Here is a 26,519-nt window from a genome sequence, read left to right as displayed (position 1 = left end):
TAAGATTAATTTCTAATAAGCATGCAATTAAGCTTTATTCAAAAGATCAAATTGTGTATTAATACAGCATGTTTGACTTCAGTATTAGTCTAGCATAAAAACAAAATATTTTGCCAAAATAAACTGAAAGATTCTGCTGTACACAGAAAGATGCTAATCTGTACACTTTATAGTTTACACATTTCAACAAAAATGAATAGCACAGAACCTAAACAGGTGTGGTCTAATTTATTAACACTTTATTATTCATAGAAAAAGTAGTACTGTGTCAGTTTCATTATTATACATTGTTCTTAAATATACTCATTCATTTAATTTGAAAAGAATATCCTATAATACAGCATATCTGCTTTATTAATGTTAGTTCACTTGACCACAAATACGCAATTAATTTCCTGGTTACTAGGCAAATCAGCAAGCTTCTACAACTGTATATAATTTCACTCAGGAGAATGCGACATTTTAAATAAGAGCTTGCCCCCTAAGTTAATTCTTATCATGTAGTCGCAAATAAAGTGAACAGTCCTTTTAAGAAAGACACTATTTCATTGCCTCCCAGTTTAGATTCTCCATAGACACGGTCCACAAATGAGATAGGAACCTGTTAAAGAACAAAACAAAACAGAGAATTCTAATTATTTTAGGAATGTAACTTCATTATATAAAAAGAAAACAGCTTTAAAATCTATTACACATTTTATATTAAATTTAGCACCATGTGCATGTTTAGAACATAGCATATCATTAAAAATGTGAAACTATTACAGACTTAAATATATTGTCTGCTGACTGTATTATATGTGGAGATGAGAATGAGAGACTGGTTCCTCAGGTTGGCAGAGACTTAGCAACACCACCTATAGTCTCCAAAAATTGGTAAAATCCATATGGGTGGTTCCTAACTTGTTGTGGAAGCCTCTGCTAGCAACTGATTTGTGGATGAATGCCTTCTTCTGATGTCCCTGAAGGTGGTGCCAGGGGTAGTTATGTCTGATCTCACTGTGGGTTTTTTTTGTCTTCTATTTTTTTTGTTCCTTATTGTGTGGTTTTTTGTTTTTTTTTAAATCCCTGTCACCAGAAAACTATATACAGTAAACTTCTGATAATCCGGCACCTTTAGGACCCAGGGGGTGCCGGATTATCAGATATGCCGGACTATCAGAAGGGGGGGCTATGAGGGGTCTGGAGTGGGGTGGGAGGGGATACCACCCCAGACCCCTCATAGCCCCCCCTTACGATAGTCTGGCTCTGCCCCAGGCATCCCTGATTCAGCCGCTGCTGGTCAGTTTCAGCAGCAGCTGAATCGGGGATGCCTGCAATAGAGCCGCTGGGGTGCTGCCGGGTTGGTCCCGCAGCCCCGAGGGGCAGCGCTACGAGACCAACCCGGCAGCACCTCAGCTGCTCTGCTCCCAGCTTCTCCGATTCAGCTGCTGGTCAGTTTCAGCAGCAGCTGAATGGGGGAAGCCTGTCCGGCTGCGCCAGCACTTCCGGGTTCCTGATGGTGCCGGACCATCAGGAGTCCCGGAGCATTAGATGCCGGACTAATGGAGTTTTACTGTACTGCTCAGAATGGATGTCCATTAGCAGCCTCATACACATCCATGCTGCCTGTGCTCTCAGGTGCAAAAGGAGAAGAAGAAAAGAGCAGCTTAGGTTTGCGAGCTGCTGAGCCTAAACTTACAAGCCTGACAGTGAGTTTCCCTCATTGATAACTTCAGTAGAAGCTGCCACAGGAACAGAGAGGGGCTCAGAGGAATGCACAGCACTTTACCTATAGCTATAAGAGCATGCTTGTAAGGGACAGGGGGCAAATATCTGAGATTGTGCTGCTTTCTTTATCCTCACTGTTCCACCCCACAGTCTTAATGGTGTCTCAAGGCTCAGACACTAGAGGGTAGGGTTGACCACACTTAGAGATAGGTCTAAATATATTAATCTTATTAGCCAATGAGTGTTCTGAGCAAACTATTCTCGAAGGTAGGATTGGTGAACTTGACACCCAAAGGCTCAGAACATTCTGTGAAATCTCTATTAACCTCCTTCTCTAAATTTCTACTGGGGGAGGTAAAAGTCCATTGGGGTAGTTTAGGGAGAGACTGCCATAATCAGAAATGGCAGAGTTAAACAAGTTCTTCCATGGTGAACCAACATCAATTCCTCACCATTAGAAAGGACATCATGAAATGATCTTCTGCTCAGCTACACTGACATAGCAGAGCTGTATACAGTACTTGTATTCAATGCACATTTGGTATGCAACATCCACTTGAGTCTATGGATCTTCAAGCTGTTTGTTATTCTTAGAAAAAAGGTTGCTTTTGCCAACATATTGTCCAAATTTACTTGCAGATCATGAAAGGTTAAACAAATTGTACTTCTGTCTGTCCATTATTTTGCCAGAACATTCAAGGAAGATCAAAGACTGAGTAGGCTCAATGCTCAGTGAGGAAGGAATGACAGTAACAGGAAAAAAAATGCAGCAATGGCAGAAATCTTAACTGCCTTTGTTTCAGTTTGCTCCAAAAAGGTTAGCAGTGATGGCATGACTAATATAGTGGACATCCATGTAACTGGGATAGGATTGTGGAATCTCCATCTCTGGTGATATTTAAGAGCAGGTTAGATAGAGGTTTATCTGGGATGGTCTAGACCAGGGGTGTCCAACCCATTCTGGGCAAAGACCCAAGATAGGAGTGGATCCAGCGCGAAGAGCGGGGGCAAAGTTGTCGAGGAGAGAAAAAGCACCCCCCCCATCGTGTTTGGTTGAGCAAAAAAACACCTCCAAAAAAGGCTCTGCTCCTTTCCGCTTTAAGAAAACACACTTAAATGCGTTTTGAGGCTTTTTGGCCACAGTAGGCTCCCAGCAACTGCTGCCATCTTTATTCTGCAGCTTTCATGGCTGTGCTGGACAGCTCCCCCTGCCCAGGTCAGCACAGGGAACTGGGAGGAGAGAGCAGTTTTGGGGAGCATGGGTGTGGGGGGGGGGGCCTTCGGGAGCTGTACCCGGGGATGATGGGGGGAGGGGCAGGGAGAGGAAGGAAGGAAGAAAGAGAGAGCTGCATGCGGCTCGCAAGCCTTGGGTTGGCCACAGCTGGTCTAGACAGTACTGGGTCCTGTCATGAGGGCAGAGGTCTGGACTCAATGACCTCTTGAGGTCCCTTCCAGTGTTAGTGTTCTACGAAGCTAAATTATGTAAAGGACAAGCTACAGATTTTCAAGTCACCCAGCCCTAATGAAATATATTTTGAATACAGAAGGAACTAGCTGAAGAGATTGAGCCATTAGCAATTATCTTTAAGAACTCACGAGGGATGTGAGAAATCCCAGAGGACTGGAAAAGGGTAAATATAGTAGCTATCTATAAAAAGGGGAATAAGGACAACCCAGGGAGTGATAGACAAGACAACTTAATTTTGGCATCCATAAAGACAATGGAATAAATAAATCCGTTTGTAAGCACCTAGAAGATGATAAATTGTATCAAACCAACTTAATATCCTTCTAGGACAGTGTAACAACTACTGTGAATGGTGGAAAGCAGTACATGTCATACATCTCAACTTTAATAAAGCTTTTGATACTGACTGACAGGACCATCTCATAAGCAAACTAGGGAAATGCAGTGTTGAGGAAATTACCATAAAGTGGGTGTACACCTGGTTGGAAAACCATACTCAGAATGTAGTTATCAATGATTCACGGTCAAGTTGGAAGGGCATATTATCTGTCCTGGGTTTGGATTTATTCAGTATCTTCATAAGTAAATTTGTATAATGGCAAAGACTACCACGCTGGAAAGGGTTACAAGAACTTTAGGGCACAGGTTTACTATTCAAAATGATCTTGACAAATTGGAGAAATGATCTGAAATAAATAAATCTGATGAAATTGAGTACATATGCAAAGTACTATACTTAGGAAGAAATACTCAATGGGAAATGATAGTCAAAGAAAAAGTATGACAAACATATCTGGGATCATAGTGGATCACAAACTAAATGAGTCAAAATGTAATACTGTTTTTTAAAATGCAAACAGCTGAAGTCCTGGGTCCAGTTTTAGGAACCACCATTTGGGGAAAGATGTGGACAAATAGGAAAAAGTCCAGAGAAGAGCAACACACATAATAAAAATGTCTAGAAAACATGACCTCTGAGGAAAGATTAAAAAAAGAGGGTTTGTTTAGTTTGGAAAAGGCTGAGGGATGGACATAATCTTCAAGTAAATAAAAGTTGTGAAGAGGAATGCAAAAAAAAAAAATCTCTCTCCTCCACAGAGGACAGGACAAGAAGAAATGAGCTTAAACCGCAACATGGGAGATTTAGGTTAGACATTAGGAAAAACTTACTAGCTACAGGTGGGACATCCCTGATCTGGTACCTCTGGGACCTGAGCGGTCCCAAATGATAGAGACTGCCAGACCAGGGGAGGTCCAGGCTCCCTTCCAGCTGTTGGCCCTGATCCCCACCACAGGCCTGTTGCTGCCCCAGCCCAGCTGGGGCTGGGCTCTCGTCACAAGCCCAAGCTGTATTCCCAGGCTCCAGGCTGGGCTGCTCCACTGCCTCTGGCCAAGGTGGGGCTATGGTCCCTGCTATGCTTGCCCTGACCGGGGCTGTACTGCCCACACCTGCTGGCCAGGGCTGTGTTTTTACTCACCAGCACTGCTGCCTCCTGTTAGGTGAGGCTGCGCTCTAAGCTGTGCGGGCCCCACTGCCACCAGGGCTACACTCCTGGGCAGGGCTGTGCTCCCTGCTGCCAGTCCAGGCTGTGCTGCTCCTCACTACCTGGCCAGCCAGGACTCTTTGGCCCAGCAATATGGACCACAGAGTTGCCAGACCATGAAGTCCCAGATTTTAGAGGTTTAATCTGTATAAGAATATTAAGCACTGGAACAAATGACCTAGGGAAGTTGGGGAATCTCTATCATTTGAGATTTTTAAGGAAGAGAGAAACACCAATCCTGAGTGGTCTATATCAGTGATCTCCAATCTTTAACCACAAGATCACTTTTTCAATTTAAGTGCAATGTAAGATCTACCTCAAACCAAAATAGCCTTGCCCAGCTTCCTTCCTGCCCCTTCTTTGAGGCCCTGCCCCACCCCTTATCTGAGACCTCACCCTGCTCACTCCACCCCTCTTCTTTCCTCATCCTCACTCACTTTCACCAGGCTGGGGGTAGGGATTGGGGTACAGGCTCTGGTCTTGGGCCAATGAGTCTGGAGTGTGGGAGGGGCTCTGGGTTTAGCAAACAGTGGGGGATTGGAGTCCAGGAAGGGTGTCAGGGTTCAAGCTGTGGGAATGTCTGGGTGTAGGGGGTGGTTCAGGGCTAGGACAGGTTCAGGAAGCAGGCTCTGGCTGGGCACCATTTAACTGAGACAGCTTCTGGGCGGTGGAGCAGCAAGGTTAAGGCAGGCTTACTCCTGCCCTGGCCCTGCACCACTTCTGAAAGCAGCTGATATGCATAGCAGTGGCACCATGTGCTACCCCTCATCTAAAGGCACTGACCACAGCTTCTACTCGCCAAGGTTCCCCATTACTGATCACGGGAGCAAGGACAGCATATGGAGACCCCTCTGCTTTGCCTCTCTCAGGAGTTACAGGGACATGTCTGCCACTTTCAGGAGCAGCAATTACCATAGGGATTCCAGCAATGAAGGGTTAGACATTTTAGAACTCACCACTCAAAGAATTACACATAAGCGTCAGAGAGAAATGAAAATTATGAAATGCGAAGACCAGTCAAAAACCAAAAATAACCCACTTTGCAAGCAGTAAAAGTAGTAACAACAACCCCCACGTATGTGTTGGGTCGGGACATGAGAGTGAAGGACAGTGTGTGTTTGTGAGAATGATACGCAGAGTGTGAGAGTGACATTTGCATTGCCAAGCTCCCTCCACCTCTTCTCTCTGTGTGGGGATAGGGTATGGAAGTGGGGGGAGGAGGGACACCCTGACATTAGCACTCCCCCCCCTTCTCCTTCCCACACCCTGCATAGCAAGCAGGAGGCTCACAGGGGAGCAGCTGCAAGGCAGAGGGTAGAAGCAGCACAACAGTGGGTGATGGGGCAACTGAAGGACCAGTGCTTCATAGCTTCCTAGCCAAACCAGTTAGGATCACCTGTCAGAGACTCCAAGATCTACCAGTAGATCCTGATCAACTGGTTGGTGACCACTGGTCTAGATAATACTTAGTCCAGTCTCAGTTCAGGAAACTGGACTAGATTGCGGCTTGGATTGGCTGCCACATGGAGAGATTAAAAAGACTGGGACTTTTCATCTCAGAAAAGAGGAGACTAAGGGGGTATATGATAAAGGTCTATAAAATTGTGACTGGTGTGAAGAAAGTGAATAAGAAAAAGTTATTTACTTGTTCCCATAAGAACTAGGTATCACCAAATGAAATTAATAGGAAGCAGGTTTAAAGCAAACAAAAGGAAGTATTTTTTCACACAACACACAGTCAACCTGTGGAATTCCTTGCTGGAGGATGTTATGAAGGCCAGGACATTAAAAGGGTTCAAAAAAAGAAATACAGGCAGTCCCCGAGTTATGCGGATCCGACTTATGTCGGATCCGCAGTTACGAATGGGGCCATTCCTCTCCCTGGTCTCCAGCAGACCAGGGAGAGGAAGCAAAGCGGCGGAACACGTGGGCAGCGGACAGGGCTGTCCGCTGCCCACGCGCTCTGCGGCTTGGCTCTGCTTTGCCCCCCCCCCTCCCATCCCCCTGGTCTGCAGACCAGGGGGACGGGGGAGGGGGACGGGGAGCAGAGCCAAGCCGCGGAGCGCCTGGCCAGCTGACAGCCCAGACGCGTCTGGGCTGTCAGCTGGCAGAGCGCTCCGAGGCTTGGCTCTGCTTTGCCCCCTCCCCCCCTTTGCCCCCCCCGTCCCGCTGCCCCCGTGCTCCGTGGCTTTGCTCCGGACACCTGTGGTACAGCAGCTGGGGCGCTGCCGGTTGGTCCCGTAGTGCCGCTCTGGGCGCTACTGGACCAACTGGGCAGCACCCCAGCTGTTCTGCCCCAGGCGTCCTGATTCAGCCACTGCTGGTCAGATTCAGCAGCGGCTGAATCAGGACGCCTGGGGCAGAGCAGCTTGGGTGCTGCTGGGTTGGTCCAGTAGCGCTGAGGAGCGGCGGCGCTACTGGACCAACCCAGCAGCACCCTAGCTGCTCTGCCCCAGGCGTCCCCAAGTCAGCCGCTGCTGAAACTGACCAGTGGCTGACTACAGGAAGCCCCTGCCCCGGGCTTCCTGGAATCAGCCGCTGATCAGTTTCAGCAGCAGCTGACTTGGGGACGCCTGGGGTTCTTAAGTTGAATCTGTATGTAAGTCAGAACTGGCATCCAGATTCAGCCGCTGTTGAAACTGATCAGTTTCAGCAGCGGCTGAATCTGGATGCCAGTTCCGACTTACATACAGATTCAACTTAAGAACAAACCTACAGTCCCTATCTTGTACGTAACCCGGGGACTGCCTGTAGATAAATTCATGGAGTATAGGTTCATCAATGCTTATTAGCCAGGATGGTAGGAATGGTGTCCTTTGCCTCCATTTGTCAGAGGCTGGAAATGGGTTTCAGGGGAAGGATCACTTGATGATTACCTGTTCATTCCTTCTGGGGTACCTGGCATTGGCCACTGTTGGAGGACAGGATACTGGTCCAGCTGTAACTTTGGTCTGACCCAGTATGGCTATTCTTATGACCTACTAAGGTTTCTTCCATTCCTACAGTTCTAAAGGAACTCTTAATATTCTAATATTAAATAATATTCTAGTATGTGTTAAATAATAATAGTCCAGCATTCAAATAATAATAGTCCAGCATACGAATTCAACAAAATTATTTCTGCAGAACCATATAAAATAAAAATTTGGATCTGCACTCAACTGTCAATGTTAATCAGAATCAGCTGGCATATGTAATGCCCCTGCAGCCCCTTGTTATTGTGCCAGAACTGTGTATGTCTCATGCACAGCTGCCTATACCAAAAGAGAGGCCAAGGCAATCATCTGGCAGATACAGATCTACCTCTTACAAATAAGAACAGCTAGCCAAGGAAAAACATAAAACTAAGACATCTAACAAACCCATTCAGCATTTTCATTCGGATCCTTTTAACAACACTGACAAGCACCTTAACAGTTATATTTAGCTGGGCTAGGAAAGAAAAATAAATCAGTAACTTCATTCTGGAGAGGAAGCCAGTGCAGGATGCTTCAAGTGGCACGGTATTTCACGAATAGTCAAGAGAAAACATTTTGTATTCAGAAGCTATCCAATATCACAGAATTTTAGGGTACAACTTCCTCTACAGAATTAGAATTTCTCCCCTAAGATATTGCTGAACTAACACCTTCCTGCTTAAGAGTATCATATTTTAATGGCCACTATTTACATTGTGCAAAATTTGTAATCCTATGTACAAAGTGAATTTTACACAATACAAAATAGAGATGTAAGAGTGTAGCCATTTAAATGGGTAACCAATAAGCAGGAGCTCATTGGTTACCCACATGGCTACATGTGGCTCCTGGTCCAGCTCCCAGGGAGCCACCTGCCACTTCTATGTCACAGAAGTGAAATCCTAATATTTGTGTGCAGATTCTATAACAGTGTGAACATACACACACAAATACACCTAATTAAACCCTAACATCTTCAATTATGAAATCTGCATTCATATCTATGTGCCCACTTTTTCTGAAAAATCAGGGCCTGAAAGATCTGTTTTGGACAGGTTTTATAATAAGTATTTGTATGGTTCTTATACACGATTTAAAATGTGTCATGAGCTGTGTTCTAATTTTTTTATTTAAATTTGTAGAATGACTTGTGTTACATGCACCAAAATATGGAGGACACATCACCTCCACACTGTTGCACATAACAGAAGTCATTCTGCACATGAACAGTGTACGGTGGGGGATGGGGACAAGAGACTGGAGTATGGTAGGGGACTCAGGGCTGGGCAGAGGGTTGGGGTTCAGGGATGAGGACTTTGTGGTGGAGCTGGGGACAAAGGGCTTGAAATGCAAGTTGCCACAGGGAGAGAAGACTCTCCCAAGTTCTTTCACTGTAGCAGCTTGCAGCTAGACGAGAGCTACCTTTCTACTGCCCTGGGAACTTCAGCAGGCATGGCCCAGGGAGGGGTGTCTCTGCCCTTGCTGCAGAGCAGTGGTCTCCAACCTTTTTAAGCATGAGATCACTTTTTTAACTTAAGTGCAATCCAGGATGCATCTCAAACCCAAGCACCCTTGCCCTACCTTGTTCCCGCCCCTGCTCACTCCATTCTCCCTCCCTCCCATATCTTCATTCACTTTTATCAGGCTGGAGGCAGAGAGCTGGAGTGCAGGGGAGGGAGGTGCGGACTTTGATGTTTGGCTAAAGGATTTGGAAGGAGTTCTGAGCTGAGCCTGGGACAGGGAGTTAAGGTGCAGGAGGAGGTTCAGGGTGCAGGCTCTGGGAGGGAGTTTGGGTGCAGGGGAACTCAGGGCTAGGGCTGGAATTTGGGATACAGAAGAGGTCCAGGGCTGGGGTTCAGAATGTGGGTTCTAGCTGGGCACTGCTTACCACAGGTGGCTTCTGGGTAGTGGTGCAGGGGACTAAGGCAGGCTTACCCCTACTTTGGGCTTATATCACTCCCAAAAGCATCCAGGAAACATGCTCCATCCCTGCCCTCACCACTTTGGGGAGATGAGGTACAGGGTGGGGGAAGGAGAACCCGGATATCAACAACCCCACCTCTTCTTCCTCTGCCCTACACAGCAAGCAAGAGGCTCCTGGGGGTGGGGGACACCTCCCAGGCAGAGGGGAGGAAAGCATGACAGCGCTGAGAGGGGCAGATGAAGTGCCAGCACTTGATAGCCTCCTGCCAAACCTGTCAGGATCACCAGTCAATGGCTCCAAGATCTACTAGAAGATCCCGATCTATTGGTTGGTGACCACTATCTTAGAGGGAACATGTGTCATAAGTGCTTCAAGCTAGAGAATTTATCATAATTAATGTTTGCATTACCACAGGACCTAGGAGATTCAGCCATGGACCTAGACCCAATTGTGCAAGGCACTCCAGACATAAGACTGTCACTGACCCAATCTCTGTGTAAGACAGGAAGTGGACAGAGTACAAGAAAACAATGAGATACTGTTGGTCAGCATGATAAGCAATTATATCTGAGTACATCTACACATCAGTGCTTAACTCAAAATAAGCTATGCAAATTGAACTAAATTAATTGCGTAGCTTATTTCAAAATAGCTTATTTCAAAATTGATAGCATTTACACAGCACTTATTTCAAAATAGAGCACTCTTCCTCCAACTTCCTTTACTCCTCATACAATGAGGTTTATAGGAGTTAGACTAAGAAGTCCTCCAGGTTGACAGTATTTTGAAATAACTTCCTGCTTGTGTAGAGGCAAACTAAGTTATTTCGAAATAACATTGCTGTATAGATGTACCTTCAGTGTACCAGCAGCCTAACTGTTGTCAAACTATATTTTAGGCATCCTGGCAAAGGAGAATTTTAAGAAGCTTTTGAAGGAGGATAGCAAGATAACTTTATGGATGTGTACAAAGAGCTTCTACCAATCAAGAGAAACTACACAGAGGTTTGGAAATTTAGTAAGTGGACAATGGAAACTAGAAGCAGATGCAAGGGAGATCAAGAGTTGGGATGAGTTGCAACTCCTAGAACAAGTGAAGGGCTAAGTGGAGAAGAGCAGGTGGTAAACTTCTACATCTGACAGGAGGGAGGGAAGGAGAGAGAGTTACAGGAAGGGACGGAAAAGAAAACAAAGGTACAGAAGATCACATCATATTTTGTCAATTTTCTCTTGGAAGAAATATGCAAGATACTGAACAGAGACACAAGTGGAGGAAGGAGGGGAAGGTAAGTGGCAAAAAAAAAAAAATCTGCTACGAGTGCAAGTATAAAATTTAATTATGTTGGAGACAGAGTTGCATGCTCTTGGGCTCATTTGAAAATCTCAGCCTATAGTTGCGAATGACACTTCCTAGAAGATCTTGCTCATCAGTTTATTTGCTTCTAATAGCCTGTACCCACATTTACAGTACAAAATTATTCTTATACTTTTACTGTACCTCTCCAACAGTATATCCTAACTGTCTAGCTCGAACAATCATCTCCATCTGGAAGACATATCCTTTAGAAACACATTTTTCCATTAGTTTCTGCAAGACCTCCTTTCTGTATAACCTGTAAATTGAAATGAAACTGAAACCTGTGGCAAAACTTTGGATTTCAGATACAAAGATAACATGTACAGACATTATACTAACAGCCTACCCATGTTACTGCTGTTTAAAAGTAATTACTACAAAGTTTTAGGAGTAGGCTCTTATAACTCCAATTCATCTTTCTTGGCTAGCAACTGAGAACATTTTAATGTCATAGTTAAAAAAAATAAAAACCATCCAAAACAAATGAACCACATACCTGAAACTTCCTGTTAAGTCTGATGCACCTGGTCTCAACAAAACCTGAGTTACAAAATTGGCACCGCGACTGTCAAAGAGGATATGCGTGTCAGTAACCACTCAAAATATAAAAGTTTTGGAAGCACAAGCAGGGGTTTCACAAAAAAGTATCATTTTAACATAAAAATTAACAAATAATTTCTATTTATTCTGAGGTATTGCCTTATATGGAAAGTTACATAGCTAAATAGGTTTTCCACTACCCTAGACTGGATTAATAAATGTAGAATTTGAAGTAAAAACATTTAGATGAGTAAATATATATTTTGCTTTTCAACTGAAAGTGAAAAGCCAGATTTGCTATCCTTTTACATTTTATAGCAGAAATGCCACACAGAAACCAAACATTATGTTACAATGTATAGCAAACAGGAATTAAAACTATATTGCAAAAATATTTTGCAATAGATTAGTCTTCTTCTTGGCTAATGCTCCCTATAAAGGAGGAATGACGGCCTAGCCGACAACACATTAATCTTATCTGCATAATACCTGTGTTCAGTTCTTGGCTCAGTAATATTTCCTGTGTGACTATGGTCAAGTCATTCAAGTCTCACAAAAGTAAAATGGCATGACTTCATATATAACTCTGTATTATTCTGATATTACTTTTATTTATCAGAAATGTATTAATAAGAGACTGACTGATTTGAATTGTTTGAAGTATATGAAAAAGTATTTCTATTTATTCTGAGTATGCAGCTCTTGGTTTGAGGGTCCCATTTAGTTTTTACCTTATCCAATTAGCTAGCAAGTAGTCCCTCTCCAAGAATGAAACTCTTTTCTTCAGACTTAATAAAGCTATATTATTGTGTCCTCAATTCTACCAGTTTCCAGCCTAAGAATGATTTTTCTATCTTCATCAGTTCCTGTGGGTTCTGACTTAAATCCAAGGAGAAAAACACACCCACATTAGCGGAAATGTACGGCATTCTGTGTAAGCTAAGAACTTGTCGCTCTCACCAACAGAAGTTGGTCCAACAAGAGATATTATCTCACTTCCCACCCCTTTGTGTCTCATAAAATGATGAGTAGTTATTTCATACATTAAAAAAATCCTGAACATAGTAGATGTGATGCCAATTTCTTTTCAAAATGATGCCAGGGCTTCTGCTCCCAGTTCTTTGGAGGTCTGAGTCAGACTTGTTTTGAGCGAACAGACTTCAGACAATGTGAAAGGAGCAAAACTTCATAAGGAAAAAAAAATCTACTCCAATTATTCAGCCTTCATTGACAGCTCCAGCATGGAGTTCAAAGGCTTATCTCCATGTTCATATGTGACTTACACCATTTTTATTTATTTTTTCTTCTCTTTAAAGAAAATACATTTCAAAAGTCCATGGTTAAAGATGTATTAGACTTTCTAGCAAGATCTAAGGAATTGTTTATATAGACTGGGATTATTTTTAACATGAACATTTGTACTAGATAACATTTAATAAATGAAAGACAGTATTATAACCAAAAAGAGAACAAGTGGATTGCTGTCTGTGGGAAAGGCCTGAACAACCATTAAACAAAAAGGTACATACCTATGAACTTGGAAGAAACGGAGCAGCAGAAGCTAGTGTTCTATTTATGGCAAAGCCAAAAATTGTCCCAAATTTGTACACTGCAGATTTATCCACAGTAGTTTTTCAATTCTGAACTAAGTAGTCCAACATCCCCAAAGAGAACACATGGTTATTTTTTTTCCCTTGATGCTTCCTTAGGCAGAAAATTTCAAGGTATACAAATTTCTATTCTATTATTAAATGTGATTTTGTGATGGGAAGTACTGTCCTGTTTAATGTATTTATATGTCCTCTCACCACTGTTTTGTCAATGCCTCACAACATATTTGGGAGATAGAGAAATGCTATTATACTCATTGTACGAATGGGAAACAGAGAGGCTAAGCAACTTGCCCAAGATCACTCTCAGAAAGTCTGGTAAAGCAGGGAATTAAAGCCAGGTTTCCAAAGTCAAATGCTATAGTACCTGACTTATTGGACAGTCTTTCCTAGTCATTTAAGGTCTAGTCCAGTTCATGGGGAATCGCAAGTAGGACTCCCAGGAAGGGAGGAGTCCAAGAGATGAAAAGCATGATGATTTATTGGTTAAGGGTTCTTTTCTTTGAAAGTCTTGAAAAGAAAATTTGCTATTCAATTTTTTATCTACAAATACATAAGTAAAAATACTAACCTGATTATTTTTCTCTTCAAATCCCAGCCGTATACACCTCCATTTCCTTTATACCGAGTTCCAGACACAATATCAAAGTTACCTTCTTTTTGCTTTCTTCAGGGAATACAATTTATTTCAAATATGAAAAGACATTGTATGAGTTTAAAGCAAATTTATATTTTATAGATCTTCAAACAGGAAATTGGCACGAAGGCAACAATTATGTTGGCTATAAGCACTATACATTTATATACTTTTTTAAAAATTACTCTTCACATTTTTATAAAGCAGGATTATTTCAGATTTTTACCATCTATTTTGTAGAACATCAAAGACTGGTTCATGAATAATTTATTTAGACCTACTTATTTTAAAGTGGCAAAAGAAAAATTAGACTCCAATGGAAAATGGAGACTTTAAACAAAGTACATATTAAAATAACACCACAAACCATAGTAACAAGGAAATTAAAAGAGGAGTCTGACACTATTCTTTGCTCTTCTACACTGTACCTAGCACTATTGCAGATTTTATAAAATCCATTATATAAAATCCATTATTTGAGATCTTCTGCCTTACATATCAGAAAGGAGAAAATTAGAGACAGCATGCCAACCACAACTTCGAAGATACTTGCTCTTGATTATTTTTTATACAACTTTAAATGTTACTGGGGGCCATGCCCCCTGCTTGCTATGCTCGACAACCCCCTCTCTCTGGGTGTAGGCAGCCCTGGCTTTTCCCCCAGCTGCTCGTGAGGGTTGGGCAGAGGCATGGCAGCTCTGGCCTGTCCCTTCCCCTCCCCCTGGCTGTCAGAAAGGGCCAAGGCCCAGCCCCCCCCCAGCACTCCTGCCAGCCTCCAGCAGCTGCACCAGCCCCAGCTCTCCCTGCCCCAACTTCCGGGGAGGGCTGAGGTGTCCCCCTCTCCCCCCCCAGCCACTGGGCAGGGGAGGCCCGGGCTGCAGCTGTGGCAGCTCCCGCTTCCCCCCTCCCCAGAGCACCAGGGTGGGGGAGGAGGGAGGCAGAAAGTTGGGGAAATGCATGCTCTTGTTTCAAGGACTCTGAGGAGGTTGGGGAGTTGTGTGTGTTGAGGGAGACTGGGCTGTGTAGCTGACTGGGGGTCAGGGGAGGGAGGCTCTGAGAAAGCTGCTTGAGGGTAAGGACCGACTGAGAACTCTGCAAGAAGACTGGAGGGGGGCTGGGAAGAGGCTGAGGGTAGTATGAGGAAACGGGGGGAAGGTTGCATAAGAGCAGTGCTGGGAGGAGGCTTGGGGGGAGGCAGCCTGGGGGCAGGCTGAGGAAGCTGGGGGCTTTGAGGGCCCAAGGGCTGTGTTTAGTAGGGCAGGGCTTATGCTCAAGAGGCTGCTCTGTCCTGTCTGTGCAATCTGGTGAGGGAGGGGGGACAAGGGAAGCGCAGGGGTGTCTGTCTTCTCTGCCTGGGGCATAGCGAGGCACAGATAGTGCAGTCTGCACGCAGTGCTCTGGGGCACTGCAGCCTGCTCAGGTCCCATCCTCTCCCCGCATGTGGTCCCGCCTCAGCTGTTCACTGCCCCAGCCCTGCTCGCAGAGCCCAGGGATGCCCACCCACTGGCAGCTTAAGGGAAGGAGCCAACAGATCAGTGCGACAGCTCCCCTAGCCGACTCATGGGTGCTCTGGCAGCAGTGGTAAGTACAGCTGCTAGGAGGGGTGAGACTCCAGTAGAACATGACTCCAAGTGATCAGGCACCATGCTCTGGCTCTTCAAGAGTCTGGCAGTGAGGTAGCCCCCCAAGAACCAACTGCTGGGATATAAGCCTGGCTGGGAGCCCCATTCCTAGTGCCAGTCCCTGAGCACTGGCTACGCACGCACACAAGCCCCTGGGCTGCCACGATTTTGACGTGGGGTCTGCCAGATACTGCACCATGTTTCTTCGTGTTGAAAGCACTGTGGGGTGGGGTGGAGAAAGGAGAATAGGGGCTTGGTTGAAAATACCAATTTCATGTGGCAAGGAGAAATAGCAAGGTTGGCTTGATCTAGGGGAATTTCACCTTCTGCTGCACTGGGAAGACAGGGAGGAGGCAGGTGGGACACAGAGTGATGTCATCACATCACTCTGTCGTCCTACAAGAAAAGTTTTATTTTACATATTAGAGAGAGAGAAAGAAAATCCTCCATAATTAGTGAGAATTAAGTCTATTAAGTCTGGTTCTACTCTGAAAATTCATAATTTCATTTTGGAGTACCATGGTTACTTGTTTATCAGTGACTCTATATCAAATATATTTAGTTTGCAAATAAAAGATATTTTTTCTAACTGGAAGCCCTGCAAAAGTCAACCTTGGATCTCTCCTTCTTGTGCATCATCATTTGTAGACTACATTGTACCTCAATTACACCCATGCAACTCTATCACCTTTAACTAGTTTGCAAACATGTAACTTACTAAACACATCTACTGATGATAAACTAGCAGGAAAAGAATCCAGCTCTCTCTCCACTATCCTAGCACCTTCAGGCACAACAGAAATAATAATTAAAAAAAAAACCACAGTAAAAAACTTTATGTACTCATTTGATTCCGCTTCTGTAACGCTAACTAAATACACGAAGCAGAAATGTGGAGTAAGAAGATGCCATTTTTACTAGGGATGTTAAAAGGTGTGTATTCGGCTAATGGTGTAACCACTGAAAATTTCAGCAGTTACATTGTTGCATTCGGGGCAGCAGCCAGCCTCAGATGGCAGGTGGCTTCCCACAGTCAGACCAGGAACTGGTTATCCATTTAAATGGCTACACTCTTACATCCCTAATTTTTACTAAGTTACTTTTCCAAGTAGAACTAGTTAAAGAATGACTAAGCACTTATCTTTCTCCTTTTTTCCTTTATGGATATGTTCTTATAGTACTTAACCAAATAAAACTTCTGCTGAAGCCTCTGATATTTTTGTTGGAATTAACCATTTGTTGTCAGCAGTATTAATACTTCAGAAATATCTGGGACTCACCCAAATCCTTGCCCAGACTGTGTTTCTCATGGCAGTTCATGCTAAATCTTGAAACAGCTTTTATAATGCAATGAGGTAGCAATACAGTAATGAAAGTTTGTGAAGTTGATTTTAACTCTATCAATTTAGGACTGAATAGGATTTAGAATGATTCTCTCACTATAAAGGCAATTTTCACACCTCCTCCTCAGCAGGGCACCCAGCTCTTACTACATTTAAACTACAGAGCCGCAGCGGGGGTAGCTCCACACCTGGCATGAACCAGGACTGAGCACCTTCCCTTATCAACTAATCGTGTAGTCAATAAAAATGTTGTCGACTACCTGATTAGTGAAATACCCACTTCTTAACATTCCTAACCCTAACTGAATTGGCCTCTAACACTGGTCCTCTATTTGATAAGCAACTCCCTTCTTTTGATATACTAGTGCATTTATTTATTTATTTCTGCATCTGTAATTTCCACTCCAGTGTATCTGACATAGTGGATTTTACCCATGAAAGCTTATGCTCCAATAAATGTGTTAGTATTTAAGGTGCCACAGGACTTCTTGTTTTTACAGTAATGGAAGAAATTCAAATGTTACATGAAACTTCATCAGATGGACACACACACAATGAAACTTCCATCAGTTAAAATATATACAATAATATTTTTTTAAATATGGTACCTACCTGATGAACTCAGGAATAAACTTTGGCTGAAAACAGGCAGATGGGTGGGAAAAGAAGAAAAGTCAGTAAAAATTTAAAAAACCACTTAGGCTGTGTCTAGACTGGCCAGTTTTTCTGGAAAATCAGCCGCTTTTCCGGAAAAAACTTGCCAGCTGTCTACACTGGCCGCTTGAATTTCTGCAAAAGCACTGACTTCCTACTGTAAAAAAATCAGTGCTTTTTGCGGAAATACTATGCTGCTCCCATTTGGGCAAAAGTCCCCTTTGTGCAAAACTTTTGCGCAAAAGGGCCAGTGTAGGCAGCTGAGATTTGTTTTGCGCAAAAAAGCCCTGATTGCGAAAATGGCGATCGGGGCTTTTTTGTGCAAAAGCACATCTAGATTTGGCCACAGACGCTTTTCCGCAAAAAGTGCTTTTGTGGAAAAGCGTCCGTGCCAATCTAGACGCTCTTTTCCGCAAATGCTTTTAACGGAAAACTTTTCCGTTAAAAGCGTTTCCGGAAAATCATGCCAGTCTAGACGTAGCCTTAGAAAAGACACTGCACTAGATATAAACTTACATGGTGTGAGAGGTCTGCATCCATGATAATAATGAAATTCCCTGTGGCATGTTGCATTCCATGAATATAAGCAGTGCCTGATAAAAACATCATAGAAATAATATTAACCCATCTTAATCTGCATGCAGTTTCAAAGTTATATTACAAAAAGTGGATTAACAAATTCTCCTGATTTAAAAAAAAAATAGGATACAAACATTAAGATTTTTCTATAACAATTTCAATTCTAGATTCCAAAAGCTGATCCTGCAAAGTTCTATAATTTAATTCAAGTAGAAATAACCAGAAAAACATGACTTGGTAAACAGATAACCAATACAGCAACATTTTCCACAGTGTCTAAAATACTTGAAAATAGATTTATGCACCTGACTCACTCAGATGCTTTCAAAAATTTTAACCACTGATCCAAAGGATACTTCTTAATTTCTGCTTTGTATTGTCAATTAACATTTATGAAAATGCTCCATCTGATGTCTACACTAAAAATCTTTTCTTCCTCTAATTAATTTTTTTTTTTACTTCAACCACATTACATGAATCAGTTCATCTGTGTCTCAGTCCTGCCATGAGAGCAGGGGACTGGACTTGTTGACCTCTCAAGATCCCTTCCAGTTCTAGTATTCTATGATTCTGTGATAAGAGAGTACAAGCTAAGGCATCAATGTTTTTCCTCAAGAAGGCCACTTTCTGATCTTAGTTATGCTTTTCAAGTAGGGATGTGAAGGACTAGTTGACATGCTAGCCAACTAGTTACTTTTCTCTCCATGCTGCCTCTATTGGAGGGGATATTTCAAAGCGGCAGTGCTGCTTGAAGCCTGGGGGCAGACCCCTGGGCTCCACGCAGTGCTGCTGCTTTGAAATGCCGTGTGCAGCCCAGGGAGTCTGGCCCCAGGATCAGCCCAGCGTCAGGCTCCCTACGGCGTTACAAAGCGGCAGCGCCGCATGGACCCCAGGATCAGCTGGAGTCCCCAGCTGATCCCAGGCTCCATGTACTTTGAAGTAGGAATAAGATCCTCCGGAAAAGGGCGCTTTTTCCGGAGGATCGGGGCCAGTGTAGACACTCTTTTCCGGCTTTTCTAAAAGCCGGAAAAAAGCAGCGGACATTTTTATTTAAATGCCGCGGGGGATATTTAAATCCCCCGCACATTTCCCTATTGCGATTTCAAAAATTACCATGCCCCTTCCGGAAAAGGGGCCAGTGTAGACGTAGCCATGATGTTTGAAAAATTACAAGCCCAGAATGTTACTGATCCAGGCAGTGCATATAATTAGTAAATAAACTTATTACAGGATAAACAAGCTGCATTAAGAACCCCAAACAAAGCCAATTTGAATAAATATAAATACATAAAATGTCTTTGTTCTTTGAAACACAGAACAGAGGATCATAACCAAGGTCAAGATTAAAATTAGGTAGAAAATAAAAAGATACCTAGGCTTGTTAGTGTCTCATATCTAAATAAGAAATGCAACCAGATATAAAAGGTGAATTTAAATACAGACAATTCAATATTAGACTTAGAACTTTGTTCCCCTATTGCGTATTGGCACATACCATAGTTAAACATTTCCTGTGGGAAAAGTAGATTAACTGCATAACATTCAATAAACAGGGCATATGAAATATTTCACTAGCTTGTGGAAGTGGGAGGTGTGAAGAGATTCAGTAAAAGACTAATACTGATTTTCATTAAGTCAAGAAGGTAGATTGTATTCCATTGCTTTTTACATTTCCAATACTGGAGTTGAAAAAAAAAAAATCTGTCATGAGGCATGAGTCCAAACAGACTAATTTTTCCCCAGTATGTTTTGTGATAAATGTTTACACTTGAGTTTAAAAAACAAAGCAAAACAAAAATGCATAGTTTTTGCCGTTAAAAAAAATAACAATGAAGAAGGGATGTAAGCGACTAGTGACTCGACTAGTCGCTCCCCCTGCCCACTTGCTGACTCTATCAAGGGGTTGGGAGTAGGATCCGGTGCTGGGGAGAGCTGGCTCTTGTACATTTCAAAAGCACGGAGTGCATGGCCGGCGGGGGACTGTTTGAATCCCTCACTGGCCATGCTCCCTGTGGCGCTTCCGCCTTTGAAATGTAGCAAGAGCCCTACTGGCTCTTGCTACATTTCGAAGGGGGAAGTGCCCTTATCAACTAATCAAATAGTCGATGCAAATTACATTGACTATTTGATTAGTTGATTAATCTAAATTTAACATTCTTAACGAAAAGCAGATAAGGTCCTTCATTAGTAGTAAGAAGTCAACAGCAGAGCAACAGAAAACCTAATTTTGATAATTTAAATCCACAGAAGTCTTAGAATTTATTACAATGGTTCAAGACTGGCCCCAAAATTAGGACTGCATTCTGGTAAGCGATAGGCAACTCCTGTAACTACACGAAAAGACTTCAAATTCACACTGAACTTAATAGAGGAGGATGGTGCTCAGCACTTTGCATGACTGGACCTTTCAGGGAAATGTATTATTTGAATTATTAAGTACCAAGAGGTCTTAATAAATTGAGCCAAGACACAATGAGCACTGTACAAACACACAGTAGGAAAGAATCCCTACTCTGATGACCTTAAATTAAGGTCCCAACCCTGTAATTTGCTGCACTTGCATGACTGCTACATTTGTGCAGAGACCTAGTGATTTCACTGAGTCAATGGGGTACCATGTGAGCATAGCAGCCTGCCCATGTATAAGAGGCTTTGATTGCATACAAATAGGTGGACCAGGGAGAGAAGGATGAGCATAGTACATTAACTATGTTTTCCTGCTACTACGTAGATGGATCAAACTAAAAATTTGCAGGTTTGAGGTTGTGGGGAATTCATTTTAAGTTCACTACAATAGAACATGTGTGACATTTTTAATCATTACACATTTGTTTGCTTATAATTACTTGGTGCAAATGTTTATTTCTATCTGAAGGTCCACTCCTTCTGTGGAATGTCAAAACTAAAAAAACAAACAAAACAGAGAGCAAGAAGTTACCCTCTAAATCATCAGCTTACTGAGTACTTACCCAATCCCAACTTTTTTGCTCTTGGCCTTAGAAGCTGAAAGATATTGAGGAGAGGGGACCAAAATTAGGCCATTTATTAATAATGTTATATGAGTCAGGACTACAGTTTTTCTTACTTTCAGTTAGGGATGCTAGAGTGTATTCAAATCACTGTTGAACCAATAAGCTGATGCTTATTGGTTAATGGTATTGGTTACACTTAAACTCAGCTGGTTTTCAGGGAGGTGGCTTTGCTGAGGCAGGACAGCAAAGCCTCCTCCCTGGGAGTCAGGCCTGCAGGGGCTGGTGGCTCCACTCCTGGAGAAGCTTTGCTGCGGGATCTGCAGTTTAAAGCTAAGCTTCACACTGAAGAGCCCACAGTGTGTGTAACCACTAAGATTTTTAGCCACTACATAGTTACTGTATTAAACGCTTTTTAACATCCCTACTTTCAGTAACATCTCACTATTGCATAGCTCAAGATACTGAACCAATATTAGAAAAACATTTTTTCCTTTAAAAATCTAGATACTACAGGGAATCAAATTAATCAAAGGAAAGACAGTTTCAACAGAAATATTTATATTAACTGGATATATAAACTAGATTAAAAGCCAATCTATTTTAAATTTTAAAGAAGAACCACCACTATGTAAGGAAGTCATTCTAGTTGTTTTATGCCTCCTCTCCCCTAATACCTATGGTTTAAAATACCCTTTTACAAAACTGAACACATTTACCCCTTACCTGTTTTGTGGAGTGACAAACGTTATGGATTAGTATCTGAGCAAACTCTCAAAGTGGCCTAAGACAGTCATAACTAAATATTGATTAAATATTCAGCTGAATTTCATGTGTGTGCAAATCAGCTTACTGAAGTCACCATTAAGATTTTTTTTTTTTTAATAACATATACCCCTTGTTTCTGTGCTGACCATTCTCAGCTCCCATAGAAATCAGAGGGAGCTCTGGGAGTTGAGCACATCACAGCTCTAGGTTTTTTTTTTTTAAGTCTAACCTTGGACACTCAAGTCCATATTTATATTCCTTCTGATTGTCAAGAGTGCTGAGCACCTCAAAATTCTCACTGGCATTAGTAAGAGTTGGTGGGTGCTCACTGAAAAGGGTTAACCAAATATGGGATTTTGGAGCTTAACTTCAGACCCCTTCATTTGAAAAATCTTGGCTTCAAGTGACTTGCTCAGGATGTATGCGACTAATTGACTAGTCGACTATCCGATAAGCACATGCTTATTGGATAAGTGACACACTAATCGACTAGTCACTTTCCCCCCTTGCTGCCTCTACCAGAAAAAGGCAGCAAGGATGGGGGCAGGGAGGGGGGAGGAAAGGGGGCGCGGGGGAGAGAGGAGCAGGTGCTGGGGTGGGGGTGGGGGGAAGCTGGCTTAAAAGCTGGTTCCCCTAGCTCCAGCTCTTTGGGAGGGGGCAGGGGCACAGCAGCAGTGTTCCACCTTTGAAATGTACAAGAGCCCCCACTAAGGCTCTTGTATATTTCAAAGCAGAAGCGGTTTTTCAGTCTTTGAAATGCACAGTGCTGCACAGCACTTCCGCCTTTGAAATGTAGCAACAACTGGGCAGGCTCTTGCTACATTTCAAAGCAGAAACCCTCTTATAGACAAATTCAAGAGTCCATGGAAATTCCATCGATTATTTGATTAGTTGATTAATCTAATTTTAACATCCCTAGTGACTGTGAGATCATAATCATGTGTAAAAATCAAAGGACAGCAAGGATAGACCTTCTGTAAAAATTCAATCATTAAAGCTTGTACAGAGTGGTTATTTTATTCTCTTTACTCTACAAATCTTAGTCTAATTCTGCATAGTGGTCTCAACCCCAAAGTTTGTTGGCCAATTTTACAAAATCACAAGTAGATTATCAGCATCCATTTGCTATAAACTTCTTGACCTTTAGCGAAGGAACTTACTCAGACCACAATACAGTTCTTAGTGAATAAGATGCACAACAAAATTATTTAAATGCAGATCTTTAAGCATCAGTCACCTCTGATTTTGCTCTCCGCCTACAATTAATTTCATGAAACAAAGAAAACTGGACTACAAATAAATAATAATTGATTTGTCTTGATGCTCTTACTTTCCTGAAATTAGATCAGAGTAAGCAGATGCTTTGATCTGCAAGAAGTTTCCCAAAACCATATAGGGTTCCATGGTGATGCCAGGGTCCGCTCACATGCAGGATTGGGGACCTTAGAGACAAAGTAGTGACCTGCATTTGGTATAACTGTCTTATACAAAATAGCAATAGAAAATTCTACAAAACACTCCAAACAACATATATACAGTTCTCTTTACAAAAATCTTGAAAAAGATTATTTTAACTCTCAATCGGAAACTTCAGTTCCAGAAAAATCAAACTTACAACTGCCAATTAATAGACACAAGAGATGGGGGAGGGGGTGGAGACGGAGAGAAGACAGATTACATGATGTATAGCTCAAAACACATACTCTCTAGTTCTCAGATCATATTATGCTTATGTGCCTTTATCACTGAAATGAAGCATGGTTAAATACATAATGTCTGAATTCAAGTGATATTTATTCCACCTCATATATCTGGTATATATGTTTATTCCATGCTATTTTTCTGTAGTAGTACAGAAAACAGAAATCCTTAACAATACTGCTAGAAGGATGGGTCTTCTAAGTAAATATACTAATTAATATGAAGAAAATAATGAAGGGCAGATTAACACACATCTGTCTATATGCTCACACCTGCATCCAAAGAAAGTGAAATTCAACTTTATCTACTCCTCATCTTTTCTTTTAAATATCCACAGACCAAATACAATCGCCATCATCATCTGACTGGAATGAGGCATGTGCTCAAAGTAATAAAAACATTTTGCAAACATTAATTCATGGGCCTCACAATATTCCTTGTGAGGGTGCTGTTATTACAATAATTGACATTTATCATCATGGCCTCTTCTTGTCTCTTCCGGTCCTTTGCTTCTATCATAATGTAAATTGGGACACAAAACTTTAACAGCTTGACAAGAGATATAAAGAAAACCATGTCTTGCATCCAGAAATCCTGACTAATTCCCCCACTCTAAATCACTTCCCTCCCCTATCCAACAAAAAATAAAAGCAAAGAAAAAAACCTATTACTCACAATTTTATCTGAACCATATATCTTTTCCAGCTGTTCAGCGACTTCTTGTGTCCCATCTGGGCTTCCATCATCTATGACTATAATCTCAAAGTTGTTTCCACTGAAAGGACAAATATTTTGAAATGAACAGGTGGGAAGCCAATTTCAGTAGCTACACTGTTTCAAAAGACATTAAACAAGAGAACAAAAAAATGCAGCTTTTAGAGACATGTAATTTCACTTGCATCTTAAGTTGGAATTTGCTGTGAAGCAACTGCAACAGTAGCAGTAAGATATAAAGGCTGTTTTAATGTCCAGAGTCTCACAATCAATGGTCCCTTGGTCTCGTACTTCTTCCTTGTAGTGGTGCGGGAGTGATTACAGATGCCAGATTAGCACTCTGTTTACAGTAATTTTGTTTCCCTAAATAATTACAGTGAAAAATAGCATTCCTGTTAGAGGACAGGCACAGCTACAGCACTTTCCACTGCTAACAGATTTTACCCGTTTTCACACCATGCATGACTTAGTCATATTTCTAGACTATTGCTAATACTTAATAAATGCTTACAGGCATGGACCACCTAATTAAATGAATATATATCGTTAGGATTTTCAAAATTCTGCGTGTGATGGGTTGGGAGGTGAGAGGAGGAATGCCCACAAAACGAAGACCTCTGAAAAGCAAATCCAGAAGAGTGAAACATTTAATTGTAAGCTTCTTGGGCAGTGGTTCTCAAAGTGTGGTCCATGGGCCACTAGTAGTCTGCAATCATCTTGTAGGTGGGCTGCTTCCCTTCCATTTTGTTAAAGTGCCAGCTTCCCGCTGGGGAGTGGAGGGAAGCCTCGTGGGCGGGATCCGGCTTGCAGGGACAGGAAGCAGCTCCACGCACTGCTCCCACTACCCTCAACTGGGGTAATAGCAGTGCAGGAAACCGTGTGCCCAGTCTTTCCCCACTGGTCCTATTGGCTGGAATCTCAGCCAGTTGGAGGGGAGGGGAGGGGAGGGGACGGGAGACACAGAGCAAGGTAAGCATCTCTCCATCTCCCTCATACCTAGACCTCCATTGTGCCAAGACCCTGCACCCTCAACCTGCTCTTGCATCCTCCTTCCCATCCAGACCCCAAATCCTCAGTCAGCTCCTGCACCCATTTTGTCATTATAGAATCTTATAGAATCATCATGGGTGGTTGTTTGGTGGTCTGTGGAAGAGGTTGCGTTGAGCAGGGTAGACCGCTGGCCAAAATATTTGAGAGCCACTTTCTTGGGGCAGGCACTGTAGTTTTGTTCTACAGGTGGGAACTCTAGTAGTTCTCAAACTCTTGTACTGGTGACCACAGTTTCCTCTAATCTTTTCTATCTACGTGCAGATTTTTTTCATCCAGTGCACAATAAATTTTTATAGGCACTGAGGCATATGCACCACCAATTAAAACACAAAACCTAGCTGTGGGCACTCTGCAAATCAGCTGGGTGGTATCTGAATTTCTCCTGAGCAGTTGCACAAGCGGTTAACCCCCTTTCACACAACTAGCTTGAGTGTACCCTCTAATTTTTTCCCATTCATATGCAGTTATAAGCATCATCAAGGCATGTGTGGATGTGCACCACCAGCAGAAACACATGCTGCTGGCCCTGGGCAGCTATGTGTGCCCTGCTGATCAGCTGGGTGGCATCTGAATCTCTCCTGGGTGGCCACCCAAGCACAGCTTACAGGGATACAACTCCCCTCCCCCCTTATACATTGTAAAGCTTTATAATAGTTAACATTATTATGAATGCTGGCCGCAAAGCAGGGTGGGGGCGAAGGCTCAGAGGTGGAAGGGACCCTCCTGCAGTAACTAGGGGGGGAAGGGCTATCTGGTTAACCTGCGCCCAGGGCGGAGCAGCCCTCGCCGGCAGCGGGCCGGTTATTCGATTAACGTGACAGGTTCACATTTTCAATGGGATTTTACATCCCTAGCAGTCACCACCCTCCCGCCGCCTTTGAGAGCCCCTAGCCTAGCACGGGCGGGGCTGCTCCGGGACCAGGCGCTACCGGCGCAAACAGCCACGATAAAACCAGGCCTCCCCGCGCCCACCCCACGCTGAAGGGGGCTCACGCGGAGCGCCCGTGTCCGCCGCGGGGCTCCTCTCGCGCCACCGCCGCGGCCCGAGCTCGGCGATCCGCCACCGGCTCGGCTGGACGGGGCAGTCCCGCGGCGCCGCACCCCGCCAGCCCCTTGCGGGGGCCTCCAGAGGCGCAGGGTCCAGCAGGCTCCCCACGGGCACCGCGGCGGCGGCCCGGTGAAGAGGCGCGGAGTCGGGCGCAGGCAGCCGGGCCTCGGTACCTCTCTTGGAAGCTCCGCACCAGCAGCCAGACGATGAGCGGCAGGTTCTCGCGCTCGTTGTAGGTGGGCAGCAGCACCGAGTACTTCTCCTCAGCCCGGCGCCCGCGGGCCGCGGCCATGGCGGGCCCAGAAACCACCCGGAACCCAGGGAG

General features: G+C 43.4%; 1 protein-coding gene across 2 annotated transcripts; it reads right to left on the bottom strand.

Moving 5' to 3' along the window:
* DPM1 (dolichyl-phosphate mannosyltransferase subunit 1, catalytic) lies at positions 1-26,502 on the bottom strand. 2 transcript variants are annotated; one of them, XM_006129441.5, is made up of 9 exons: positions 26,368-26,502; positions 24,058-24,157; positions 20,914-20,947; positions 17,882-17,958; positions 17,324-17,349; positions 13,681-13,776; positions 11,456-11,524; positions 11,101-11,215; positions 1-601 (listed from the first exon to the last, which is right to left on the bottom strand). In XM_006129441.5, the coding sequence occupies exons 1-9, from the start codon at positions 26,484-26,486 to the stop codon at positions 497-499; spliced, it is 741 nt and encodes a 246-aa protein (XP_006129503.1). In that variant the 5' UTR covers positions 26,487-26,502; the 3' UTR covers positions 1-496. The 2 variants fall into 2 exon arrangements, with proteins under 2 accessions (XP_006129503.1, XP_089625801.1); XM_089769675.1 differs by lacking the exons at positions 17,324-17,349; positions 20,914-20,947.
* Positions 26,503-26,519: the final 17 nt, after the last annotated feature.

Source organism: Pelodiscus sinensis, chromosome 17 (genome assembly GCF_052426305.1).
Source record: "Pelodiscus sinensis isolate ZL-2025 chromosome 17, ASM5242630v1, whole genome shotgun sequence".
In the NCBI taxonomy this organism is placed as follows: domain Eukaryota; kingdom Metazoa; phylum Chordata; order Testudines; family Trionychidae; genus Pelodiscus; species Pelodiscus sinensis.
This window is presented reverse-complemented; position numbering and strand designations above follow the sequence as displayed.